Raw genomic sequence first — 25,515 nt, forward strand, 5'->3', positions numbered from 1 at the left:
GCTCCGCTCCGGCCCCCGCCCCGCCGCCCTCCCCACCGGCCGCCCTCCTCCGGCTTCTGCAGCCCCCGGACACAGCCTTGGGTGCACGCCAGAGACTGACCCGGGCTTCTCTGCCCCTTCCCCAGCCCCTCCATACCCAGAGGTCCCCCCAGCCGGCAGGACCCACCCAGGGCGCTGAGCCCATTATCCTGATCCAAAGCCCCATGGCAGGGAAGCAGACCTATGGTTGCAGCAACCATAGCAGCAGGAGATCTGGAGAGACTAGACAGACTTCAGCACATGTAGGCAAAGCCCTACTGGGCTCCAGTGCTGCCCTGGCACCGTGGAGCCCCCAGGCACTTGGAGGGCAGAGTGCTTGGCTGGGAGGGCAGGAGAGGCACTCACTCACCATCAAGGCTCCTCTGCATCCTGTGCACTGGGATCACCTGTGCCCAGCTGTGCTGTTTCCCATTGCATTGCTGCAATCCAGAGAGATCAATAGACCTGAGCTGGACACACAAAGGATCGCCACTCACCATCACCCATATCTGGTCCAAGATGCCAACTCAGCAGGTGCACACAGGCAGATTGTTACTCCTTTGCCTGGTCTTACCTTTCCTAGGCAAGACACAGCTTAGAGAATAACACCTGGGAAGGATAGAGAGGAAAGCTTTATCTGGTCTGGGAATGGTGGGTAACAGGAGCAGAGCTGGTCCAGATCCCCTGGCACTGGCCTTCAGGGCCAGGCAAAGTGCATGTGAGTGCTTTAGGAATCTCTGCCATTAAGGGTCTGCACCTGTGTGTCTCTGGTTCCAACTTTTTTGTGTCCTTCTGACACAGTGACACAAGCCTCTGATTTTTTGTGCCCTGTGATTTTTTGGGTCCCGCTCTTAGGAAGGGAAGTAAGGCAGCTGCTATTGCCCTGTCTAAATGTAATAATGGCTAAAGGAAATCCCCGTCCCTGTATTTCTTGTCCCTTCAGCATTTCCAGCGCTGCTCTATTCCCTGAGCAAGAGATGGGTCCACCCCACTGAATCCTGTCACAGAGGGGGCAAGCAGATGCCCAGAGAAAAGAAAGGCAGGAGCATATGGGGCTTTCCTCAGCCTTCTATGCTTTCTCTGCTCAGTAACCCCAGGAACTTCTCTTCCCAGCACCAATAGAGTTAGTATGCTGCCTGCTGATCTCCCTGAACATGCATCACCCTGCTGAAGGGAGCTGCATAATTCCAATGTGTGCAACAACTTCCTCCTTCCATTGCCTGAGCCCAGCACCAAACAGCTTCACTGAGTGGCCCGAGATCCTTCTGTGGGAAGACAGACAATATCCCTTTTCCAGATGCCTCCCTGGGAGACAGTAGGGCAGGAATGAGCCCCATGGAAAGCTCAGAGCTGGATTAGCTCGGAAGGGGATTTGGGGTGGATGTCACCCCACAGTGATACACCTGACTTGGCCAGAAGATACTGAGGGTGGAACAGTGCTCCTTTCCCCCTCAGCTCAGCTGTGCCTGCTGCTCCAACCTGTCTGTCATCAGGAAGGCTGTAGGGCTCCCCTCTTCTCGCCCCACTCCATCCGCCTCTGCTTTCCCAGGACACAAGCCAATGTCCCCACAGGTAAAAGGACACCAATCACTTTCTCTCTCCCCCCATGGGAAGTGCCAGCACAGCCAAGCAGCAGACATAGATGGGACAAGACCTGGGGAGGAATGGAGCAGACTGACTCCCAAGTCCAGGGGGAAACTACAATAAATATCCAGGGAACTGGGAGCACAGTGAAGGTAGGACAACTCTTCCACTGCAGATCAATAGCCTACATGGAAAGGAGGGAGCCACAACAGAGAAATCAGCACCTCAGTCACCCCCATGGGGTAACAGACATGCAGGTAGACAGCCCAGGAAAGCCCGGGTAACCCCTGGCAAGCCCTGAGACCATTTGTGACTGTATCCAGTGTACACCTCAGGCTGTGGGAGCAGGGCTTGAATGAGGGGTCTGGGTCACAGTTCTTAGTCACAGCCTTACTGTCCTCATGGAAGTCCCCTACACTACCCAAGGAGGTTTTCCACAGACAAGCAGCTCTCCCAAGGATCAGCAGCTCACACTAGTGCCCAATTCACTGATGCCAGGGTGATGCAAGTACAACCAGCCAAGCTGAAGCCTTTGAATTGCACAAGCAAGAAATCTTTGCTGACAGAGCCATAGAACCTGGCTTATTATTTTATTTGGAAATACCTGAATAAAGAAATCTAGAGAAATCATGGAGGGATGATGAGTGGAGATATTTAGACCAGACCCTGGGGCCCTGTAAGAGGATTGTCCAGGACCACAGCAGCTGGCACACAGCCCATACCGTGCAGGGCAGAGAGATGGTGTCCACAGTTGTGTGCAGAAGAGCTGAGCTGGGTGGTGGACAGCAGGAGGGGCAGGATGCAAAGCAGTGATAGATGCCAGGGTGCTGATGAGTTCACAGTCTTCAGGGTCATTAATCAGATCAGAGCTGGATTAAGGTGTCCGAGGTCTGATTAGCTTCATTTCCCGCCTCAGGAAGGAGGGAACTCTCTTTCCCATCCATCAAATCCTCCAGTGACAGCTCACCTGGTTGCTAACTAAATCAGAGGATTGTAATAAGTGAATGTGACTGTGGCCTGGCCCCTCACCTCTGCCCAGCATCCTTTCTGCACAGGAGGTTGTAAGGCAGCCCTGAACATCAGCCACAGGTGGCAGACCCCAAGATACGAGCCAGAGAAAGAGCTCATTCCTCCAGTTTGAGGGTTCAGAGCCCTGTGGACAGAAACTCTCCCAGGAAACCACCCCAGTTCAGGATGAGGTAGAGTTCAAGGGGATATGCTCCCAGTCAGCGTCATATTGCTCCCAGTCCCCCCACAGCTCCTCTGTACTAAAACCTACCTGATCAACATCTCCATTTGTCCCTGCCTGATGCACCTCGTGTTCAGTGCGCCCTAAAGGTACCTCCACTTTTAACCCTTTAGACTATTTCTGTCCAGAAAGTGCAGACCAGCAAGACGTCCATGCTGCCCAAGCAGCAGCAAAGTTCCTCAGCTCCCTCACCTCTCTGGGGCAGACCCTCATGATAGCATCCCACGCTGGGCAATGGGCATCACCAGGAGTGTTCACACAGCCCAGAGCTTCCTGGGAATCTTTCATTTGCCTAGGTATTTTGGGGGGAATTTTCTGGATGTGCCTCAGCTGGACATTCAGAGCTCAGTCCTCCTTCAGTGACCTGAAAGCAGCACTCACAGCAGCACCCCTGCAGGTACACAGCCCTGCAAAGCCTTTTACTGCTGATGGGAAGGTACACAGCTAGAAAACTGGAACCCTGTACTGTGTCCATAGCCTCTAGTGAATAGACACCATTGTGACTCCCATTCATGTAAGGTCAAGCACCAGGAATAAAACTAGAAGGGCAAACCCCCACATGGCCACCAAAGACACCCAGGTCTGGTGTACACAAGTTTTCAGCAGCTCTAGAGTCCCACAACACTACCAACAGCACTTCACATACTTCCCCAATTTGTTGCCAGCAGTACCTGAGCCCTCAGAAACAAGCCATGGGGATCACAGGTAGTATTTGGGAGCACAGTTCAGTTTTACAGCCCTACTACTTCCTCAGTATCACCTTGGGAAGCAACGTAATGTCCCTCAGCAAATCCAACTGCCCCAAGATCAAAGCCAAGAGTGCCGAAGAAAATCCATACCCTGATAAAAAAAATCCCAACTGGGACCAGACTTCCATTTTCCCAGGATCGCGTCTTCATCCCAGACACAATATATGACATGACCCATGCTGGAGTGTCTTGATTTTTACCTAACCTTTCATTTTGGACTTTCCTAGATGGACAATTTAGCACCAGGTCCTTCTGTCAGCTTTGGTCACCTCCTGCCTTGAGTCAGTAGAAGTTACCTTTGACACAGAGACTGTGCAGGAATCAGTCCTTAGCCCATCCTAGAGAGATGACAGAAACCCTGATTTCTAAGCAGGCCATTTAGGCTTTTAGGTGTTGAAAGAGCTCCCTGTCTGTCTCCAGGATGGCTGTACCTGTTTGCTAAGAATTAACTACTCACCAGGTCACAGCCCCAAGAGCTTTCCACCTTTAGAAATTACTTCTCAGTAAGAAACCCACAGTGTGTCAACCTTGTTTAAAGCATCTCTGAGGAAGCAGAGGTCTTGCTGCTCTGGACCTGGTGCCTCAGGTCATCTTGTGCAATTCCAAAGTCTGTAGCCAGCTAGTGAAGAAATATAGCCTGGAGTCACCACTAACACTGGAGACAGGATGTAAGCCTGCTCAGAAGTGTTTTTCTAGCTCTTCCCCATGAGAGAGGCTGTAGGAGCACCCCACTCTCATCCACAAGCAGGCAGAGCCCCTGGTAAGTGCTAAGTGCAAGAGCAAGAGTCCCTTTTAGGGGTGTCCCAGGTTTTGTGGGAGCCCTGGCTACTGCCCACAGCAGGATGTTGCCTTTGCCCTGCCCCTTACAGCCTGGCCACCCGCTATCTCCAGAGTCTGGGAAGCCACAGGAGGCTGGTGGGGAAGGTAAATAAACTGCCAGCCCAGCGATGATTTGTGGCTAAATGAACAGTCGAAGTCACCTGTGAGTGGCTTGGGGGCATTAACCAACCAGATAATAGGTCTTAATCAGCCCTGCAGTGGTGGGAGCTGAGTCTACCTTGTGTCAGATCTGGCACAGCCAGCTTGCTTGGGGGCTGTCCCTTCTGCAGAATCACTGGTAGAGGCATCCACGTGTCTGCAATGGGAGCAGAGCAGCTGTCTGCAGAAATGTTCTCAGGGCATTCTCAGAGGACTTCTCATCTTTAGGGGATTCTCCCTGCTCTGATGGTGACAGAGGACAAGTCAGTGAAGCCACCTCCCTGCCTGCTTCCAAGGTCCTGTGCTCAGCCACTGCCGTGCTCTATCCCTGCCTGCATCCTCTCTGACGTGAGCTGGCCTAATCCTACCCACCTCAGAGACTTCCAAGCCAGCCACAGGCTCCTGAGGGTTTCTTCATCCTGCCACATCAGCTGCTCAGTCCAACAGGTGGGGATCTGTCCTGGAATGCAGAAATCCCCGTGCTTCCATCCCAACACCCACCCTCCCTCCACACGGAGCCCCAGGTACCGGCTCCCAGCGAAGGGGTTAACAGGCAAAGCAAACACGGCTCAGTCCCTCCCAGACAGGCCTCCTGCACGGATTTCTGGGCAGCTGTTTATTTAGCCAAGCAATTCCTCAAATAAGCAGCCTCATCTCCGATGGGACATGGCAAGGCTGAGCAGAAAAACGTGTTACCAGTTCCCACTCTGGAGCAGGGGAATAGCAAACCAGCACAGGAAGGCTGGCAGGGCAGGGAGGGTGCCTGTCCTAGCAGAAATGGCCAGGGCAGCTCTGCAGTGTCACACCTGATCTCACCCCACTGCCAGCGCCAGCACCCCTCAGGACCAGCCACAGGGCTGCAGAGGATGCCCTAGGGCTGTTAGGTTCCCGGGATTCAGCAATGCACTGCAAAAGTACTCAAGTGTGGAGACAGAGGCTTGTCCCCTTGTAAACACATGGGGATGGAGCAACAGGGACATATGGGGATGGGGTGACACATCCACACATGGATTGGAGAAACAGGGAAACAGTCAGCTTGCGTCTATTTCTGACAAGGACTCAGAGTATAGCCACTACATTGCCAGTCCTGTTAGCCCCTGACCACTCTGCAGCATCTGATTCTGAAACACCATGAGCACACAGCATCCGCAGAGAGATCTCCTTCATCCGACTGCCCCCAAATGAGGGAGCAGCACCTTGGCTCATCCTCAGTGTTTGCCCTCACCCCAGGCCTTGTCTTTTGTGGGGAGAGACTAAACAAGCCAGCATCTTCCATAGCTCAGCATCATCCAGGAAAGCAGGGAAGTGACTGAATGCACCGTGTCCCTCCTGCTGCTTCCCCACACCCCCACTCCACAGCCCTTGCCCTGCACAGCACTCCAGCACATTGTGTCCGGTGTCGCACATCTCTGGCACAGCCAGGCTCACCTTCCCCCTGGCACCAGGGGGATCCCCCAGCTTTGATTTTTCCTGTCACCTCCACAATCTTCTGTTTTGGCTTCAGTCTTTTTTTCCCAAAGCCAGAACTGCTGCCTATGGGGGGGACAGAGCCATGTTTGGGGTCTGGGGGTGAAGGAGTGAGGGGGAGGAACACCCTCACACACACACCACTTCCCCCCAAAACACAGCCTCACCTCTTCACCGTTAATGGCCTTTCCATGGAGTCAGCACCTAACCTGCTCCCGGGATGACAGAATAAATCAGCTGCTCCTCCCAGGACCTTGGGCTCTAATTAATGTCAGCTCATTAACAAGATAACGGCCATTTATTACCCTGTCTCCCTGGCTGCTGATTAACCCTTTCCCAAGGTGGGGGCAGGGGATGGTGATGCCATGGGACAGGAATGGTGGGAGACCCAGGGACATCAGGGAGGGTGGAAATGAAGGCATTGGCAAACAGGACTGCAGAAGAGCCTGAGTGAGGAGCGGATGGGGAAAGGAGGAGTGTCTTTCCCCAGCAGTCTGGCAAGGGCTCACTGGTAAAAGCCTTGAAGGAACTACCAAGAGTCGTGGGCTCCCCTTGGATTGTTGCCGTCACCTCTAGCAAATCCCTGTTTCTCAATATCCCCAAGTGTCCCTACCCTGGCTCACAGGGGACAAGAGGATGAGACCTAGAGCTCAGCACAAAGGCCCTGCAAAACTCTGGTCCTCAGCCCCTATTTTGATAAGGTGCCACACAGATCCATAGGCAGTGGGAAGCCACCAGTGTGTCCGTCCCTGCCTCCAGAGTCAAAAACAGCCCCAGCTTCACATTCCTAGGTACTGTCCATGCCACAGAGCCACGGGGCAGGATAATTTGTCCTGGGGCAAGAGGGAGCTTTTTGACATGCCCTTGACCAAGGCCTGGGCACTGAGTGCAGGAGCAAGGGGTGTGGGGAGGGCATGGTGGCCATGCAGCAGTCCGGCACCAGGCTGGGGGGGCTAATGCTCTCAGTACATCAATCACGCTGCCCGGCGGCTCCCTATTAGCGGGAGCAGCGCTGGTTAATCAGGCTGAGGGCTTCGGCTCGTTAAGCTGACACCTCCGCTGTGAGAGTGAGACATGGGGGCAAGCAAGGTGCCACTTATTTATTTTCTTCTTTCCCAGGGAATATATTAAACAAATTAAATTCCTGGAGTGTTGGGTCAGCACAGCCGGCTCTGCGCCTGTCCCAGCTCCACCTGGCTGAGCCGTGGGGAGGGGACTGTGCTGCCCAGCCTGCAGCAAACCCGGGCACTGCTGCAGGGCCCTGTCTCTGCCGTGCCTTCCCAGCTCCCTGCGGTAAGACACAGCCCCTCTAATCCCCCTGTTTCACTCCCTGGGCTCTGCTGCAGTCGGGACTGCTTGGCAGTGCTGAGGATGGTTGGGAGGGCAGGTCTTGCAGGAAATGCAGTCCATGATTTCATACGGAAAGTCCCCCAGGAACCCACCTGCTGTTCCTGAATGGGTTTTCTTGGCCCCGCAGGGAGTGGAGCTGTGACACAGCCCTGGCTGCTTTCGGGACAGCTTGTAATGCTGCCATGTAGAGCCAGGGGCTGACTTCAGCCACAGCACCAAGATTTCTTTCCACTCTGGTACTGGGGACATCTGGGCTGGTGGCAGGCTGACACTGGAAGGTCTCTCTGCAAGAGGGAGAAAATTGGAGGGAGTGCATTGTGCTCTGTAAAGCAGGGAGAGCTGGGAGGGAGTGCGCTTGTTCTGTGAAACAAGTCTCCATCACAGCACTGCAGGAGCGGGAGATCTTGAAAAAAATACTGTGCATCCCAAGGACAGTTTTATGCCACAAAACATATTAACATCATTGGTGTTGGCCTTAAATTATACAAAGACATGAGAACAAGAGCCTTTGCTGAAGCAATCCCCTATGCTGGGCCTTTTGCCTACTTCAGCATCAGTCACCTCTTCACAGTCTAGTGCTGTCCCTGCTCAAATTCCCTGAGAGCTGGGATGCTGTTTCCTTGCTGCTGGGCTGCTCTGCTTCCTCCCAACACCAGCTGTGTTTCAGCCCTGCTCCAGGTCTAGTTAGGTGACAGGGATGGATGGAAAACTCACAGAAATTAGTCATTAGTCCATGGAGTTGTTTATTTATTGACCATTTGCAACTCTTCCCTCCATCACCACCTTTTCCCACCCTATTTTTCCAGCAAAGTCAATGGCAGTCTGTCCTGCTCCTCTGTCCCACCCCATCCCATGTTGTCATCCCCATCTCTTACATCGGTCCCTTCCACCTAACCTCAGTCCTTCAAGTGCCTCTTCATTTCAGGAATGGACCCATCTTTTGCTGGTGGAAGGGTGACTCCCTGGAGGTTAGTGAAGAATTAGAAATAATTTAATTTACCTCCCTGTTCGGGTGCTTTGATGAGCTGAAAGGCCCCTTGTCAGGAAGCAAATCCATCTTCTTCCAGCCTTACATCAAATTTCATTCACTAATTAGAAACTCCTGCCCTACACCATGCTGCCCCCACCCCGGCCACCCCTTCTCCCCACCAGCACCATTATGAAAATAAATTGTTCCATTAGCTGCATTGTTGTGGCTGTGGGGCCCAGTGCTGGGAGTTATTAGAGCAGGAGGGAGGGCGTTGGATTAAGACAAATGATTTATTACGGAAAAGGACCCTGATTAGATTCTTACTCGTCCCCAGCATGTGGCTGCATACTCACACACCTCCCCATCCCAACGCCCCCCGTGGCAGCACACAGCGGCTCCTGGAAGTCAGTGCCGGATGGCGGTGACGTTTCTCCCGGGGCTGTATCCTGCTGACTGCTCTCAGAGTCCCCAGCTCGTACTGAGACATGAGGTAGCAATTGATGCCGGCTGCCCCCTGCATTGTCCTGAGCTGCCCCCGCCTGCTTCTCACTTCTTTGGAGGGTGGGTACCACCAGCATCACCCCCAGTTCTGCCAATTCTGCAGCAGGGACCCACTGTGGGTACTGAGTGTGTCCTAGTGACTGGGCAGGGGGGAAGGGAAGGGAAAGGATGGCTTTGACATGTTAGCTGCGTACCCCACACTGTGGGAGTGGGAGCTAAGTGTGTCCCACCAGCAGGAGGGTTGGCAGGGTTCACCCTGTGTGGTGGGAGAGGTTGTCAGGCCCCTCCAAGGGTCCAGAGTACTCTCTGCACCTGGCAGATGTGGGGTGGCCATGGCTGCAGGGCTGGGTATGGCTGCAGAGGTGGGCAGTGCCACGGTGTGCCCGTGTCCTGTTGTCCTCACAGTGCCTTGCTGTCACTATAGTAACATGCACCCTCCAGCTTATTCCTGGAGGGGACAGAGATCAGGGACACAGGAACATGTGAGTGCTCCCGGGGGTATAAAGGATACAAGCTGAAAAGAAAGTAATTTGTGGCATCGGATGGTGATTCTGAGAGCTGGTGGGTGTCTGGTGGGTGTCCAGTGCGATGGTGGGCAGTTGTGATGCGTGCATCTGTCTGTCTGTCTGTCCGCAGTGTTCATACAGGCACAGCAGGCTCTGGTTGACACCCAGAGGCTGTTGCCTGCTAAAACACCTCCATCCCTGCCCGGGAGAAGCTGCCACGCACAGGCAGAGGGGTTCTGCAGCACCTGTAGTGGGGGGATGTTCCAAACATTGCTGTCACACGGGTGCCACTGTTGAGAGAGCAGCAAGAGGTGGGGGGCTCGGGACAGAGGGGGAGGTGGAGGAGGAGTTCGGGGTGCAGATGGGCTCAGCAGCACACATCACGCTGCCCCCGGGGCTCCGTAGGCTCGGGGACAGTGTCTTGGGACAGCCCGCCTCCCCCCATAATAGCGCTGCAGAGAGCGGGGTCCTGCCCCGGCTCCCGGAGCAGCAGCACTCCCGAAAGCCATCAGGTTTAATGACGCTCATGCAGGCGAGAGCGGGAGGCAGGCACCGGCTCCCTCTGCGGGCCCCTGCCGCCGGGCAGGGCAGGGCTGGGCTGGCCCGGGCGGGGCAGCTGCTCCTGGCATTTTTGGCGGGCGAGGAGGGTTCCTGCAAGCTGCTGTACCGATGTCCACAAGCACAGATATTTTGGGGTGACCGCCGCCCCCCGCAATCACGTTACAGCCCGGGCCATGGGGACCTGATTGGACCCAGAGCTCAGGGACGATGGGGACATACCACCACCATGCCCGGAGACATGGCCCCTCTGCAGGGCAGCTTTGGCAGCATCCCACCCTGCTGTCGTGGCACTCAAAACTGCCCCAAACAGGAGATTCTTTCAGGAGGCTCCGCTCCCGCTCCCCAAGCCCCGATGCTCCCCTGCCACTCCGTTGCCTGGACCCCAGCATCCAGTGGGTCAGCCGGGAGCCGGGAACGAGCTTGGCTGGCGCTGCCACGGCAGAAGGCCGTGGGGTGAGGGACAGACGGGAGAGGCGGGGACGGGGACCATGTCCCCCCTTGTTAACAGCGCTGGACCCTGTAGCCTTTTCAAGGCTCTGAATAGGGGGTGGTACCTCTCTTCTGCTGAATTAGAGGCCGGGGGTTGTTGGAGCTGGTTTAACACGCTCAGACAGCGTTGGAAGGATGGGGGGGGGACATGCTACCCCAGATGGGAACATGTAGGGGGTGTCTCCTGTCGCCACATGTCCTTCCTCTCCCTCCCACCCACCATTTATATGGTAATGAGGACAAATTGATGGAGAGACATCCATTGTGGGACGATCCAGCCCGGCCCTTCTGCCGGCCACCCACCAGCATCCCCATCCATCACTGCCCAGCTGGGACCCTGCTGGGAGCACCCCTCGCCTGGCACTGGCACGCTGGGAGATGGGACTGCTTCACGTGCCCACCGGCAGTGGGGCAGCTCTCAGGCTGTCCTGGTGCTCCCGGGGCTGAGTGACAAGACAGAGGATGACATCCAGGCAAGGAAGAGACCCCCATAAGTCCTGTCCATCAGCTGAACATAATTTTGTCCTCAACATTCTTTTCATGCGGGGGAGCAGAAAGACCCTAGCATTTTACTTATGGACGTTTTCCCTCCCTCTCACGGCCCTGAAGACAGCTCAGAGCCAGGCCCTCCCTGCTTTCCCTGCCTCCAGCCCAAAGCAGCTGCCATATACCCTGCAGCATCCTAATGGGGCAAAGAATTCTTCCCCTACACTGATTCCCTAAAACCCTGGACCTGGAGACGATCTCCCCCAGCGGGCACCCCAAAGAGCTTATCCCCTCCTTGTGCATCCTCTGCCTCTGGCTCCCCCTGCCTGCGACAACAGCCTGATTGAAATTTCACTCCATAAAGCACTTCTCGAAAGCCTGACCTCGTGCCCCCCCCGGGGACCAATTTGTCCTTCTCTGTAATAAGAACCTAATTAAATTAGCTCTGCCGCCTTGCAGAGCCTTTAAATTAGCCCGGTGATGAGGGCCCTCGCTGACAGCCTGCTGCCGAATTGCTTCACACTTGCCGTGCTGTGGGGTCCAGGGAAAGCCCTAGGGAGATCCTGATCCCAGCATGGCCCAGGAGATCATGGCAGGGCAGCTTGGAGATGGGGCAGGGTGTGTACAGAGAGCTGTGGGGGCGGGACAGGTATGGGGAGGCTGTGTGGGATGCTGCCCGGTGGACTTTCCTTCTGCTGGCATGGGGATGGGGTAGAGGAGGAGAGGGCTGACAAGGGCATAGGGACAGCACTGACTAACACTAGTGACACTGGAAACCTGTCTACAGGATACAGGCTCCATCTTCTGGGTTAGTGGGTGTTGTGGTGATTGGGGGTGGTACAGAAGGATGGACAGACACTGAGGTGGTGAGTCCAGACTGGGATGGAGAGGTATCCCTGGCAGTCCCACAGTGGCTGTCCCTACTACATCCTGCCCCCCTTGCCTTAGTTTCCACATGGCTCTAATGACAGTTTGGTCCCGTGTAGACTGGGTCAATCCCACAGCCTCCAGTTGCCCACCTCCCCTGCGGACGAAGTAGTGAGATGTCATCCTTCTGGTGGAGGGCACTGGGGTGACCAAACCTTGCTCCTAGAGAAGCACATGATGCCCTCTAGCCCTGCCTGCCCTTTAACAATGTGTGCAGTAAGTACTCCCGATCCCTGCCTGCCCTCCCTACACCAGAGTTCTGAGCTCCCGCTGGGGAGACAATGGATTTATTGGGCTGTGTTCCCAACCAGGAGAGGTACATCCAGTGAAGAGACAAAAATACACCTGCCATCGGCCATGCTCACGCTCCCTCACTTCATCCTGGACAACAATCACCATAAAAGCCGTGCTTTAAAATAATCTTTAAATAATTTCTGCTTTTTGTTAAAAAAAAAAAATCACCCCCCGCCAACCAAACGATTTCCCACCCCCGCCCTGCACTTCCATCCCACCCTGCACGCGCCCACACTGCCTCCCATCTATGGTACATACAAAGAGCAGATAAATAAATAAAGACGCGTGATGCTACAGGGGGGACATGGGTCACAGCCTCCCTCAGCCCCCTCTCCTCCACTTAGGTGGAGCTAGGGGAGGCTGAGGCTCTAGCTAGGATATGGACTGCGGGAACTGTGGCTGCAGCTCTGATGGGACTCTCCCCAGGTCCCAGGAGTGGGCGAGCAGCAACGAATTACCCTGAGGGTTTGGGGTACTGGGGGCTAGGGGAGGTCAGGCCAGCCAGGGTCTGAAGCTTTAGGAGTTGTTTTAGCTTTGGGGCGGGGAAATGCTTTTGGGCTGAGCCAGTTCAAGGCCAGATGCTGGGAAGGCTTTCTCCTTTGCCTTTTTCTTCAGGCTCCAGCAGGATGGGGTTGCAGTTCTGACTCTCCCCACCCCTGCTCTTAACAGTGTGTCTACGCCTGGCTGGCATTTGCACCCTCCTGCCCATGTCTGCCTTCACAGCCCCTCTTGCCAGCCGGAGCGCCCCACGCTGTCACAGCAGCCCCACAGGATGCCCAGCTGGGTGGCTCTGGTGCTGGCTTTGGGCAGAGCTCGGCACCTCACTCCCCAGTCTATCACTCCAGTGGAACTTGTGTCACAAAGTCAGAGGTCTCATGCCAGAGCTGTGCCAGACCCCCCACCCCTGCTTGTTTTGGGTGCCCCTGCACCTGGGTTAAGGACAAGGCACAGTCCCAGTACCTGGGTCACCCTCTTTCCGGCTGCCATGTCCCAGGGGTGGACATAGCAGTGCCTACCTTCCCACCCAGGCTGCCTAGCAAAGGGCCCTGGGCCCCTCTCCCAAAACCTCCCCACTGGGTGAAGACAGGCTGGGAACCTCTGTGGAGCAGCCCGGGCTGTCTCCTCTTCCCCCTCCCATTCAGACTTCCATCAGCTAATTCGGCACACGCACACACACATTGCACACACACACACATAGCAGCATGTGGATCCAGCCGGGGGCAACCCCCTGTCCTGGGGGAAAACCCTTCATGCCTCCCTCCTGTCCCCAGGAACAGCAGGTGAGGAGGGGGTGGTGAACATGGAGGAGGCACACCGTGGAGCTTCGGTGCCCCCCAACCAGGAGGTGGCTGTACCCCAAGCAGGCAGGGCTGGAGGCAGCTCCCCATGGATACCCAGCTTTGGTAGGGGGTGCTGGCCCCCAGTGAGTCAACCTGCAGCCACCACCTCCACCAGCTGTGCTGGCTGGGGCTGTGGAGCACCCTCAGCTCTCCGCCTGGGATATTCCCAGTGGGTGGAAGCTGTCAGGGGGCAGGAGCAGCCTGCCCAGGCGGTAGAGCAGCCCTGAGTACCAGTGCACACCATCTCCCTGCACCCCTGGCCACCCCACCAGGCTGTGGTAGAGCCGGAGTGGCCAGAAGGCCAGCTGTGCCAGCTGTTGCTCCTGCACCAGAGCAAAGCACGAGGCCACCACGCCGTCCACCACCAGTGTCCCATGGCGTGTCAGCGGGGCATAGGCTCCCACATCTCTCCGGTCCCACACCCGCACCACTTCAGCAGGCTGCAAGCTGCCCTCCCCAGCCACCACCAGCACGAAGTGTCCCGGGTGCACAAGGCTGGCAAAGATGGGACGGTAGTGGGCGGTGGGCGCCGAAGCATTCTCTGCCACAAAGAGCAGGTGGGTGGGCGTCAGGACCAGGCGCCGGGGTGGCTCCTGTGTCTCGATGACGTGGAAGGTGGTGAGGGCACGGGGCTCCTTGTCCAGGAAAGCCAAGAAGTCACTGTAGGTGGGCCTGCCTGCCCCGTCCATTGCCAGCACTCGCTGGCCTGGGCGCAGTGCCCACAGTGGCGTCTGGGCACCGTCCTCCAGCGTTGCCAGTGCCCGCCCGGGAAAGCAGCCCCCTGTCTTCGCAGCGGCTGAATGCTCTGCGCAGGGAGAGAGAGGACAGGAGGGTTACCCATTAGCCAGACCCTCAGCACCACGTTTTCACTGTGCATAGACACCTTCCCAGTCTGCCCAGCTTTGCCCACCCAGGCATAACCCTGCCCTGGCATCACCAATGTGAGCTTGTCCCCCACACAACCCTGGCCACCAATGTCCCCTAGGCACCTCATCCCCCAGCCACCATGTCACTTGAGGTGGCACCTGCGGACTCCAGCATGGTCCCAGGGCATTGAGCCTGCTGTACAGAGCCAGGTCCCAAGCCCCAAAACAGGCAGGGGGAGTAGGACACAACCACACACTGAAATGTGCAAAACACTACCAGGGGGCACCTGAAGCTTGAAAATGCAAAGGCAGGGCCCTGAGACGGTGGCAGGCTGAGGAGCAGAGTGCCTCACCCTGCATACCCCCACAGCATCCCTGTTCCCTGCAGTGCTGATCCTGGGTACTGCTTGGGAGGATGCTGCGAGGAACAGTGCAGGATGCAGCACCCTTTCCCAGCACTGCAGCACCCCTCCACCCCCTGCGGCAGTCCTGCTCCCTTCTCCCACTGCTCATCCCTGCACCACTGATGCCAGCCAGCTCCTGCTTCTCTGGGTTGTAGGGAGTTGTCATAACCTGTGGCCATCATAGTGCAAAAGCTACCAGCCTCCTGGGTAGGGCTTCCCTAGTGATTGCCAAGGACACAAATTCTCTGGGCTTGTCTCCTGGGATGGTGGCACAAAGCTCCTACCCCTCCCCAGATGAAGTGTCATCAGGGGCCCATTCTGGCACTTAGCAGGGGAACCCTGGCTTCCCAAGGAATGGTGGTTAGCTACACCAGCAGCAGTGTTTCCCCAAGTCCCAGCACCTCCCAAGTTAGTGTCTATATGATACCCTCCCACCCTCTGCCAGTGGCATCTCACCTCAGGGTCCCGCTCCTAGCTCTGCACAGTTCCATCCTTGAGCTCTAAGCCACCTCTCAGGGCCCTCTTCAAGCTGTCTCATCTAATCCCTGAATGTGCCCACCCAGATGGCACTGCCCCATCACTCCCCAGGTTTGGGCAGAGCCAAATCCCAGCCCCCAAGCCCATGAAGAGAGGCATCCATCTCTGGGACAGAATCCTTTTATTGCTCAGAAGATGTGCAGTGTCTGCCCTGTCCTTGCCCCGGAGGCCAGGTCCCAAATCCTGCATCCTGCATCCCCTGGCAGGCAGCAGAGCAGGAGGGTGAGAGGGGTGCCTGGCAGAAGTGGATGGCATAGGTGCTGGGTGTGGAGGGGTAGGTGGGTGCAGGGAAGGACCCGAGGGGACACAATACATACAACAGGCCATGTGGCCATCCATACAAAAATAAAAGCCATTTACTAAGAGGCAGGAGCAGCCCGGCTGCCCTCTGTACACAGTTCTGAGGGGATCAGGATGTGTACCCCACAGCCTCCACCACACAATCTGGGGTTGCCTATGGCCTTGGGGATAAATATGGGGTACCCAGAGCCCTGAGGAGCTGCTGCAGAGTGAAGGGAATATGACCAGCCTCTAGAAGCCCTCCAGGGCCTCAGGGCCCCAGTCTGCTGCATGGGTTATGGCATCCCTCTTCAGCTGGTCCAAGGGGAGCATCCCAGGATTCAAAAGCCTCTGTCTTTCTCCAGGGGCACAGCCCCACTCCTCTGGCCAGCCTCACAGCTGCGGGGTCATGGTCCTTGCTTCGGAGCCTGGCCCCCCCTCCTGCTGCCAGCCCCACAGGGTGCCCCGGGGCACGGGAGTCCTGGTCCTCCGGCCACGTTTTGTCCCTCTTCTTTCGGGGCGCATCACTCCCTCTCTGCGGCGCGGTCGCCCCACTTCCATCGCCGGCCGGCGGTGTGCCCGTCCTGGCATCAGCACGGGGAGCGGGTCAGCGCGGGGGGCCAGGCTGGCGTCTGGGGGTGTCGAGCCGCTGGCTGCGGGCTAGGGCAGTAGGACAGGCACAGCGCGGTGGGAACTGAGCCCGGGGACGAGAGACGCGGAGCAGCACAGGCACACCGGCCCCGGCACTGCCGCGCACGGTGTGTGGCACACGGGTGTGCGGGCACGGGCGTGGGCGTGTGTACGCGAGGGCTCCGTCCGTGCCCGCGTGTGCGAGGGCTCCGTGTGCGGGCACGGCCCTGCTGCACGGGGTGCGTGTGCCAGCAGCCGCCGAGGCTGCCTCCGTGTCCACGCAAGCCCACGCACAGGCAGAGCCTCCCCAGCCTGTCGCGACACGGGCACGGCACGGCCCCTCCCGGCGGTGGCCGGTGCCGTGCACGGGGCGCTGCTGCCCTCTGCAGCCTGCAGCCAGCGCGGCCGCTCCGGCGGGAGCCGCATCCCTGCACGGCTGCTTCTCCCGGGCTGCGGGGGGGCTTGCAGCCCACGCAATCCTCTCCGGACCACGGGCAGGACCTGAGAGCAGCTCTCGCCCCGTCCTCCACCCTGCCGCCCCCGCTGCACCGCAGGGGAGGAAGCAAACACCACCAGCGACGACAGCACCCCTCAAAGCACCACCCGGCTCTGCTCCCCTCTGCAGATGGTGCCGCACAGCCAAGAGCTGATCCCAGGGTTCCCTGGCCTGTCCCTTTCTGGATGTCCTGACCCCATCCCTGGCTAGGCGGGGACGGACAGATGCTGCTGTGACAGCAGAAGCTCAAAAGCAGCCAGCAGTGGAGCGGGGCAGGGCTGGACGAGGCTGAGTATGGGCACTAAGGGACTGCAAAGGCAGAGGCAGGGGAGACAGGGGCGATGGACATACTGGGGGGTCAGGCTGGGGGAGAAAGGGATGTGGGCTGAGAAAAAGAAGAGGGTAGAGAGGGTGGGTCAAGATGTAGGTCTATGGGAGCCAGATCGGGAATTTGCTCATTGTACTGGCTGGCCACAGGTGTGTGACTCACTCCCCACCTGACTGTCTGCCCTAGATAGAGAAATCAGGATGCAAAAGCTGGCACCCCCTGCAGGAGCACCCTACCCAGCCAGCCAGGCTGCCCCGGTTCCCCCCGCATGCTGCAAGAGGGGGTCTGGCCCCCAGCTCTGCTCACTGCCCCCCAGCCCAGACTTACCTGACTTGACGGAGCAGTGGATGTGTGCCTTTGACTCGTAGTAGACCCAGTCGAATCCAGCCTCCACGGCCAGCCGAGCCAGCATGCCATACTTGTTGCGGTCCCTGTCCGAGGTTGTGATGTCCACAGCTCGGCCCTCATAATGTAGCGACTCCTCCGAGTGGTGCCCATCCTCATCCCAGCCCTCCGTCACTCTCAGCTTCACCCCCGGCCACTGATTCATGACAGAGATGGCCAGCGAGTTCAGGCGGTCCTTGCAGCGCTGTAGGGCAGAGGGACAGAATCAGTAAAAGCTTCTTGGAGGGAGGAATTAGCTACCTGGTTGGCAGGCTGCATCCCACCATGCTTCCATTAATCCTCCCTGGGCCCTCAGGCCCTTGGGGGCTGGTCCAGCAGAGGAAGATCTGAGAACATGAGGTGTCTTTTCGACTCCATGCTCTCCAAACTCCCTGCAGAGCCTGATACCCCACTGCTGCTTAGAGGAGAGTACACCCAACAGGGCACCCTTCTCCTCCCTCTCTCCCTCCATCCCAGGCTCATTTGAGAGCCTGTTGGGCAACACAGCCTGGGCTGGGCTGAAACACCCTCTCTGCTCACCTGCCCCGTGCTAACTGTACCCCAGCAGTTCCCATCTGACAGGAGGAGGATACAGGAGCTTCAATCCTGCTGCTTCCTGGCTGGGAGGAGGTCCCAGGGACCCTAGGGCTGTCTCCAGGCACAAATTAAACAACCTGCCCTGTCCTAAAGACACCTCTGCTTGGTATGGCTCCTCAAGTCCTGTGTAACAAGAACACATCACTGGGCAGCTCCATAGCATCAGCCAGTCTCTGCTCGTATGGGAAGTGCCAAACCTGCCCAAGAGCTCTGTTCCAAGAGCTGGAACAGAAAGAATGTGGAGTGAATCCCCCTTCACCTCTCCGCACCACAAGGGCTGAAAATCCTGGGCTGAGGAACAGCAGCAGATCTTAAAAGCCCCAGACAGACCTCATGGCCACAGAGATCACACATGCAAGTAGGTGCCTGTGGCAGTCCTCCCCAGCAAGCAGAGGGATGCCAGCTCCAAATGCCTGTTTGACAGTCCTCCCAGCCTTATCCTGCCCTGTCCCACATCCCCCAGCCACAGCTGAAGGTCAGGGAAAGATCAAAACTCTGCGTGCTTGACTTGCAGTAGTAAAGCCCCAGCTTCTGGTCCCTTGCCCTGCTGCTAAAGGGATGGAGGAGAGATAGAAAAGGTGTAGGAAAAGGAATATGGGGTGTTCTACAGAAAACCAGATGAATGGACTAGGGCTGTGCAGCCCAGAAAGGCAATTCTGTGAGGTCCTGAAGAATCACAGAGTTGAGTGAGTTGGAAAGGGACCCATAGGATCAAACTCCTGGCCCTGCACAGCACACCCTAAGAATCACACCAAGTGAAACTGTATAAAACTTAAGGCAATTTAAAAAAGACAAGCTGAGAATCGGGTGTTTTTACACTGGCTCCAAAAGCTGAGGTTCACACCTACAGGTACAGCTGGTTCTGAGACAGCCAGCTGGATCAGGAGTCCCATTGTCACCACCCAGTGCTTGCTGGGTGGGAGAGCTCTGCCTCCACAGAAGTAAAATACTCCAGTGCTCCTCTCACTGCCATTCCCCAGGAAACAAGGAGTCCATAAAATCAAGGCAGGGGACATGATCATGCATAAAGACAGTCCTGGAAAGCATTAAATTAAATGACTGGACAGCAGCTTAAAAAACAGCCACTTCTGGGGACGCTTCTGCATGATGCTCCAGTACTGGAGCTCCCTACTGTAGCATGTCATGGGTCTTGAGACAGTTACAGCAAGCATGAGCCAGGGCTTTAAAACCTGATGCTGGCTACATCCCCAGGCTCAGAAATGCCCCAACACTGCTTCCACAGAGGCCGAAAATGTAGGTCCTCACCCTATCCCCAAGTACCTGCTCCCATCCTAGGAAGGTGGGCCCTGCTGCTTTTGAGGAAACCTGCTCTCACTTGGCAGGGTCCAGGCCCTGGGAAGGGCAGTGCCAGGCAGGCCTTTGCCCCACATGAGGTCTGCCGTCATCCCACAGCTCTCTGGGTGTGGGGAGATAAGCCAGGAAGGTGCTGGACAAACAATTTGCTAGGTGAGGGGAGGAGGAATAGGGAGGAGAGTGACTTTTGTCCCCATCCAGCACCACCGTGGTGCCACTTGGCACATGTGACGAGCTGTTCCCAAGGTCCCCAGCCCCACCGGGACCCCGCAGTAAGGGAGTTCAGCACCGGAGGTGAGGAGGGAATCCCCGAAGCCCCCCTGCATCCCCCAGCCACCACTCCAGGCATTGCCTTGCCGCTACCATGCCAGCACCGCGCTCTGGGCACCCCTCCGGCCCTCACTGCCAGCTGTTCTGTCCTCCAGGGGCACCCTGCGCGCACAAAAACAACGAGACTGGGCAAGCCTTTTCCCCCAGGCAGGGAGAGCGTCAGGCAGAGCCCTGGAGCACCCTATCCCCGGCTCTGCCGGTGCCATCGGTGGCCAGCAGGTGTCAGAGCGCGGGAGGGGACCGGCGGGGACCGGCAGGGAGCAGGTACCGATGGACAAGAACCAGGCAGGTCGGGGAGGAAGCAGGTACTAAGGAATGGGGAACTGGCGAGCAGGGCAGCAGCGGACGAGGAACAACCATGGATCGGCAGGGAAGAAGCAACTATGAGGAGGAAACAAACAGGCAGGGATGAGCAAAAATAAATAGGGAGCAAGCAGTGATAGGCAAGGCTGAGCAGGTGGGGATGTGCAGGGAGCAGACAGGAGGCAGAGAGAAGACAACAAAAGACGGGGATGGACAGCGATGGACAGCGATGGATAAGGAGCTGGCAGCAAGGCTCAGGGAGCACACACGACCTGCAGGAAGTAGGTAGGGATGGGCAGTGCCTGCCCGGGGGCTCTGCTGCCTGTATGAACAGGTAGGCAGGGACCAGAAAATTCATAAACATGGGCTGTCCACGGAGTCTGTGTTTGATGGTGATTGCAGGGGGGACACAGCTTGTTCCTGCAGTGGTTCAGATGACCAGGCACCCCCGGCTCATATGCAGAATGGGGCCCCATATGACCACAAAAAGCTGGTGGCTCTGCTCTCCCATGCACCTCATGGTGAAGATCATGGGGATGTTAGGCTGGTCTGAGCAAAGAACTTCTACCCACCTTCTGCCCAACCTTTGCATCTCCCTTTTTGTGTCTATACTGGGGACAGAACTGGTGGATGGATGTCCTGTGGGGCAATCCAAACCACTTTAGGGAAGGCAGCAGGACAGAGCTCCGAGATAGGGCACAGTCAGCAGGGACCCCAGGGTCATCTCAGGGGAAGTATGAAAGACACTCAGGTGTGATCACAGTCTCAGCAGAGGTGTCATGAATGGAGTGTGCTTGGCCACAGCTACTCCCATGTCCAGAGCCTGGCCAGGAGAAGAGGGGTCTTAATAGCATCTCCTCCTGAAAGGAGGTTTCCCCCAAAGGAAGCCAAAAGTCCTACCCCAAGGTCTTCATGAGAGATTCCTCACCATTCTAAGGATGGTCTCTGTGTCAGCTGGACAAGCAGTGGCTGCAAGGGATGATGGCTGGGGTAGGGAGAGGCTGGGTTTGGGACTCCATGGGGGCAGGGGACCCATGGCATTCCTGGGCCAGGCTGCTGGGGAGAGGTGAGGCGGGTTCTGCCTCCAGCCTTATCTCAGCACCTCCGAGTGGGACCAGTGAGAGCAAACACACTGGAATTCTTGAGGAAGATGAAACGATAAAGGAAAGGCGGGCAGAGAGCAGCACTACCCACTCCTCTAAGCAGGCGACATCTTCCGGCTGCCTGGGACACCCAGACCCTTGGACTTGGGGAAAGAAAACAGGTTTGAAGTGAGTCAACAGCAGTAAAAGCCAGTGCTCTGGGGGAAGGGACAAGGAGTTGGGTCAATGGCCTTTCCCAACCCATAGCAACACAAGACATGGTGTCAGAGCTAGAGTTCCCATATCTGGGGGATCTCCCCCAGCCAGGGGCCACAGGACAATCCCAGAAGGCTGTGGGATGGCAGCAAGCTACCAGAAATCATGCCACCTCCGTAGCAAGAGGAACAATTCCTTGCAGAACTGCCCAAGGCACGGTGGTACCCATCTGTGCATGGATGTATGGTGGCCAGGGACCCTGCTGGAGTAAGAGCCCTCATTTGTGCAACCCAAGAAGACCAGGATGTTTCTAGGTACTCAGCCAACAAGGCAGTGATACAGCATGAAATGTTAGGCTGGCACAATGGACACGGAGATCTCCCTCTCCCAGGTGTGCTGAGGGGCACTGGCTGGGTTACAGAAGGCGGAGGGAGCACTCTCAGAAGAAAACACAGCATGAAGCATTCTCCTGCCTCCAATGATGTCATCCACTTCTCCAATGTATGGACCAAAGGAGTTCACTGCTTCCTCAAATATCTCTGAAGCTGTTCCCCAGGGGAGGCAGGTTACAGCCCAGTCCCAGGGCTCCAGTCATCAGCAACCACAACTTGTGCAACTCCTCAAGCCTGCTGCCTTGTAGGGGATCCTGGTCCCTCTGCTAGAGTCCCCAGCCTGAAATTCAACCTGGACTATGGTCCCTGCCCCAAAGGACCTGCTCTCAGGGCACACGGGGTTGCAGAGCTGTCAAGCCAGCACCCAAGAAGCTTCTCCTCCCAGTATTATGAATACCTTGGTCAGATACTATGGCCAGGGCCTTGCTCAGTGCCCACCATCATAGTCACTCATGTTCACCCACCTGCCAGCCCCTGACCGGGGGGTACAGTGGGCAGAAGGGCAGCCCAGCTCCCCTCTGCTTCCCCCAGGAGCTCGTTCAGTCTGTAACCCTGCTGAGGCTGGTAGCCAGGTTTCTTAGCAAGGCCGTGCGGCTCCTTATCTGCATTCCTGAAACCCTCAGGCATTCTCCTGGCAATATTAAAACACAGAGTAACCTTCGTCCAGCATCACCCCCCCTCCTCTGCTGTCGTCTGTGTCGTCCACCCCCCCATCCTTCCTGCCGGCCCGGGGTACTTGTGAGCTGACTGCAACAAGGCATTTGCAGTAACAGGTTGTTCCCAGCCCTGAGCACAGCAAGCAGTTCCCACTGAGCACCCTGCACCATCCCACACGAGACATGCAGGAAGAGGGGGCACTGAGGGTTTCAGTGTCAGAGTGGGGCCAAGGTCAGCAAGAGCACTCCTGGACACCAGGAGCAGCACCAAGAGCAGCACACCAGGCTCTGGTCTGCCCCTTGGATCCAACAGGCAGGCTGCCTGCTCTGCCGGTGGGTAGGCAGAGGAGAGGGGCAAGGGCAGGATGGCTGCATGGGCCAGGGTGCTGCTTGAACACGGAACAGTGAAGCAGAGCCCTGCCAGATCGAGGGGATGTTGCCGGATCGGGGGCAGTGTGGCACAGCTCAGGGGCACCAGGGCCGGCTGCTGCCAGCTTGGAGTGCAGGGTTATGCCAGCCTGGGGACCAGTAGGACGAGAGTTGAGGGACAGCAACGTAGGGTGCTGCCAGCTCGGGATTCACAAGGACCTTCCTCGGGGTGCAGCCAGACACGGGTGCCACAGGCTCCGAGAAGCAGCGGGGCAGGGTGCTGCCATCTCGGGGGACAAGGTGCTGCCGGTTCCGGGAGCAGGGTGCTGCCGTCCCAAGGCGCAGTGTGCTGTCCGTCGCGCACAGCGCAGCCGAAGGGACAGAGCGCCCGACGAAGGGAGATGCACTCGCTGCACGCCGGCAGCCCGGACCCGGCACCGGGATGCCCGGGGAAGGACGGGGAAGCCGCAGCGCGGGGCCCACACGGTCCCCAGAGAGTGGATAGCAGGGCGCTCTGAGGCAGCCCCCGTGCCCGCAGATGCCCGGAGCGGGGGTAGAACCGGGCGGCAGCGGTGCCGTACCTGGGTCATGAGCCGATCGGCGCCAGTGTTCTCCTCGTCCTTGAAGATGATGTCGGGGTTGTAGTTGGGCGTGAGCTCCTTGAAGCGCTCCGAGTTACGCGCGATCTTGCCCTCGTAGCGGCCGCTAGCCCCCAGCGTCTTCTCGGGGACGTTGGGGCTGAACTGCTTGTAGGCGAGCGGGATGAGCTTGCGGGGCGGGCGGCGGCGGCTGCCCACCACCCTGCCCGGCCCGCAGCTGCGCACGGCCGGCGCCAGCAGCAGCGCGCACCCGCTCAGCAGCAGCAGCAGCCGCGCCGGCTTCATGGCGCGCCCGGCGGCCCCGGGGCGGCCCGGGGCTCCGGTGGCTCCGGGGTCCCCACTAGGCTCGGCCGCCGCTCCCGCCGCCCGGCCCGGGGCTCCCCATGCGGCGCGCAGCCGGCGGGCAGGTGCCGGTGCCGGCGGCGGCGGCGGCGGGGCGCGGCGGCTGCCCGGCGCGGGTGCGCTCCGGCTGCCCGGTGCGGCGAGCTGGCGTCGGCCCGCTCTGAGCTGCTGTGGCCCGGCGGCGGCAATAAATAGCGAAGGGCCGTTTGTTTTGGCAGGCGAGCGGCCGCTTGCGGGGCGCGGGGCGCGGGGCTCGGCGCTGCCGGAGCCCTCCGCGGTTTGCGCCTCGGCGGTCAGCGCGGCAAGGCTGGAGCCGGAGCCGGAGCCGCCGCTGCCTCGGCTCCCTGGGCAGGAGTGAGAGGGGAAATTGAAGAGATCCGGGACCGGGAACCGCCAGGACCGCACCCTGCCCGTGTCCCAGCCTCCCAGCGCCCTCCCTCTCTCGCCTCCTCCCCGTGGAACCTGCCCCGGGCCGCCCGCAGCCTCCTCCCCCCTGCCGAGCCCCGCAGCCCACCCCACTGGGGGTGCCCACCGCCACCTGCCCCCCGGGGCAGCCCCGCCGCCGCCCCAAGGTGCGCCCCGTCCTCCGCACACCCTTCGCCCCCCTTCTCGGGGCGTCCTGCGGGGGCTCCCTCGCGGCGGAGTGGGCGCGGGGTGGCACCCCCGGGGCTCCGGCCCCCGCCGCGCCGCCTGCTCGCCAGGGGCCCGGGCCTGCGGGCGGGGATCAAACAGAGCAGGGAGGCAGCTGGTTGAAATTTAACCACAATATTCTCGCTCCCCATTGTTTCCAGGGAGGCCCGATATTTCCACAACAGGATTATGGCATCTGATTAACTCGCTGAGACAACAATGAGGGGCTGGGATGGGCTTCCCCTTCTAGCTGCCAAAAGGGGAAAGTAAATATAACACCCTGATTTCAGGAGCGAGGGTTTGAAGGGGCCCCCCCGGTTCTCCCCCAGCTCTGTGCCGGGGAGGGGTCCGGCACGGGTCTACTTGAACACCCTCTGGTTCCCTAGGATCTTCCCAGGTGAGGCAGCGCCTTGGGATGCCCACACACACACATAGACTCTCCCAGGGATGTTCCCTCGCCAGCTCTTCTGTGAGCACAGGGCACAGGTCACTCATAGGGATACACTATGGCCAGGCTGGAATAGCCCAGCCAAACATCCAGCTCTGGCTGCAGGGCTTTGCTGCTCTCAGCAGGACCAAGCAACCTGGGCAAGAGGGATGCAGGCTGGGGAGCCAGCATCACCCACAGACTTGGGATGCTGCTATCTAATGCCCCCAGCAGACCATTTCCTTTGCAGGAGCTGCAAGCAATATGCAGCTGGCCAGAGGTGTCTCCATCAGGTTTTCATACTCAGTAGCCATAGTCCATCAGGTTTTTGTACTGGTTTTCATACTGCATACCCCAAAGCAGTGCCCAGGGCCTCTGTGAAGACCTGCCACTGGACAGGATGGTGGGATACAGCTGTCCCACTGTTCCTGCACATGATGGAGCGAGGGTGTCTGGCCAGCAGCCCCAGGCCACCCCACTTCTACACTTCTTTGGCTGATCCTTCCAGTGGAGCATCCTAAGGGCATCAGCAGAGAAAGCAGAGGGGACACACCACAGCACCATTTTCCACCCCTGCCCTTGGCTTCTCAGGGATGCAAAAGGGACACAACTCACTGTGCATCACTAGCACAGGAAAATTAGACCCTATGGACCCTGGACTAGATTCACAGGATCTTCCAGGGTAGTTTGTACTCCCAACAAAACGAGCCTAGCTTCCCACTTTGCACATCACGAGACTCTGAAGCAGGATGATCTGGGATAGCACTGCATCTGGAGGCACTGCACTTCCCCAGGGAGTTTTCTATGAATGCCAATGTCACAAACCCAGACCTCCAAATAACCTCTGCAGCCTGCCAGCATGCAG

The 25,515-nt window shown here is 58.0% G+C and overlaps 1 protein-coding gene across 1 annotated transcript; it reads right to left on the bottom strand.

The window, feature by feature from the left end:
• Window positions 1-12,106: 12,106 nt before the first annotated feature.
• On the bottom strand, window positions 12,107-24,354 carry IHH (Indian hedgehog signaling molecule). The gene is made up of 3 exons (XM_068195575.1): window positions 23,234-24,354; window positions 17,337-17,598; window positions 12,107-14,274 (listed from the first exon to the last, which is right to left on the bottom strand). The coding sequence occupies exons 1-3, from the start codon at window positions 23,534-23,536 to the stop codon at window positions 13,613-13,615; spliced, it is 1,227 nt and encodes a 408-aa protein (XP_068051676.1). The 5' UTR covers window positions 23,537-24,354; the 3' UTR covers window positions 12,107-13,612.
• Window positions 24,355-25,515: the final 1,161 nt, after the last annotated feature.

Source organism: Anomalospiza imberbis, chromosome 7, assembly GCF_031753505.1.
Source record: "Anomalospiza imberbis isolate Cuckoo-Finch-1a 21T00152 chromosome 7, ASM3175350v1, whole genome shotgun sequence".
Lineage (NCBI taxonomy): Eukaryota > Metazoa > Chordata > Aves > Passeriformes > Viduidae > Anomalospiza > Anomalospiza imberbis.

Coding starts and splice junctions, on each gene's coding strand:
- IHH (XM_068195575.1), bottom strand. CDS start 23,536: ATGAAGCCGGCGCGGCTGCTGCTGCTGCTGAGCGGGTGCGCGCTGCTG. Junction 17,599..23,233: donor CCGATCGGCTCATGACCCAG/GTACGGCACCGC, acceptor TCTGCCCTACAG/CGCTGCAAGGACCGCCTGAA. Junction 14,275..17,336: donor CCACTGCTCCGTCAAGTCAG/GTAAGTCTGGGC, acceptor CTCCCTGCGCAG/AGCATTCAGCCGCTGCGAAG.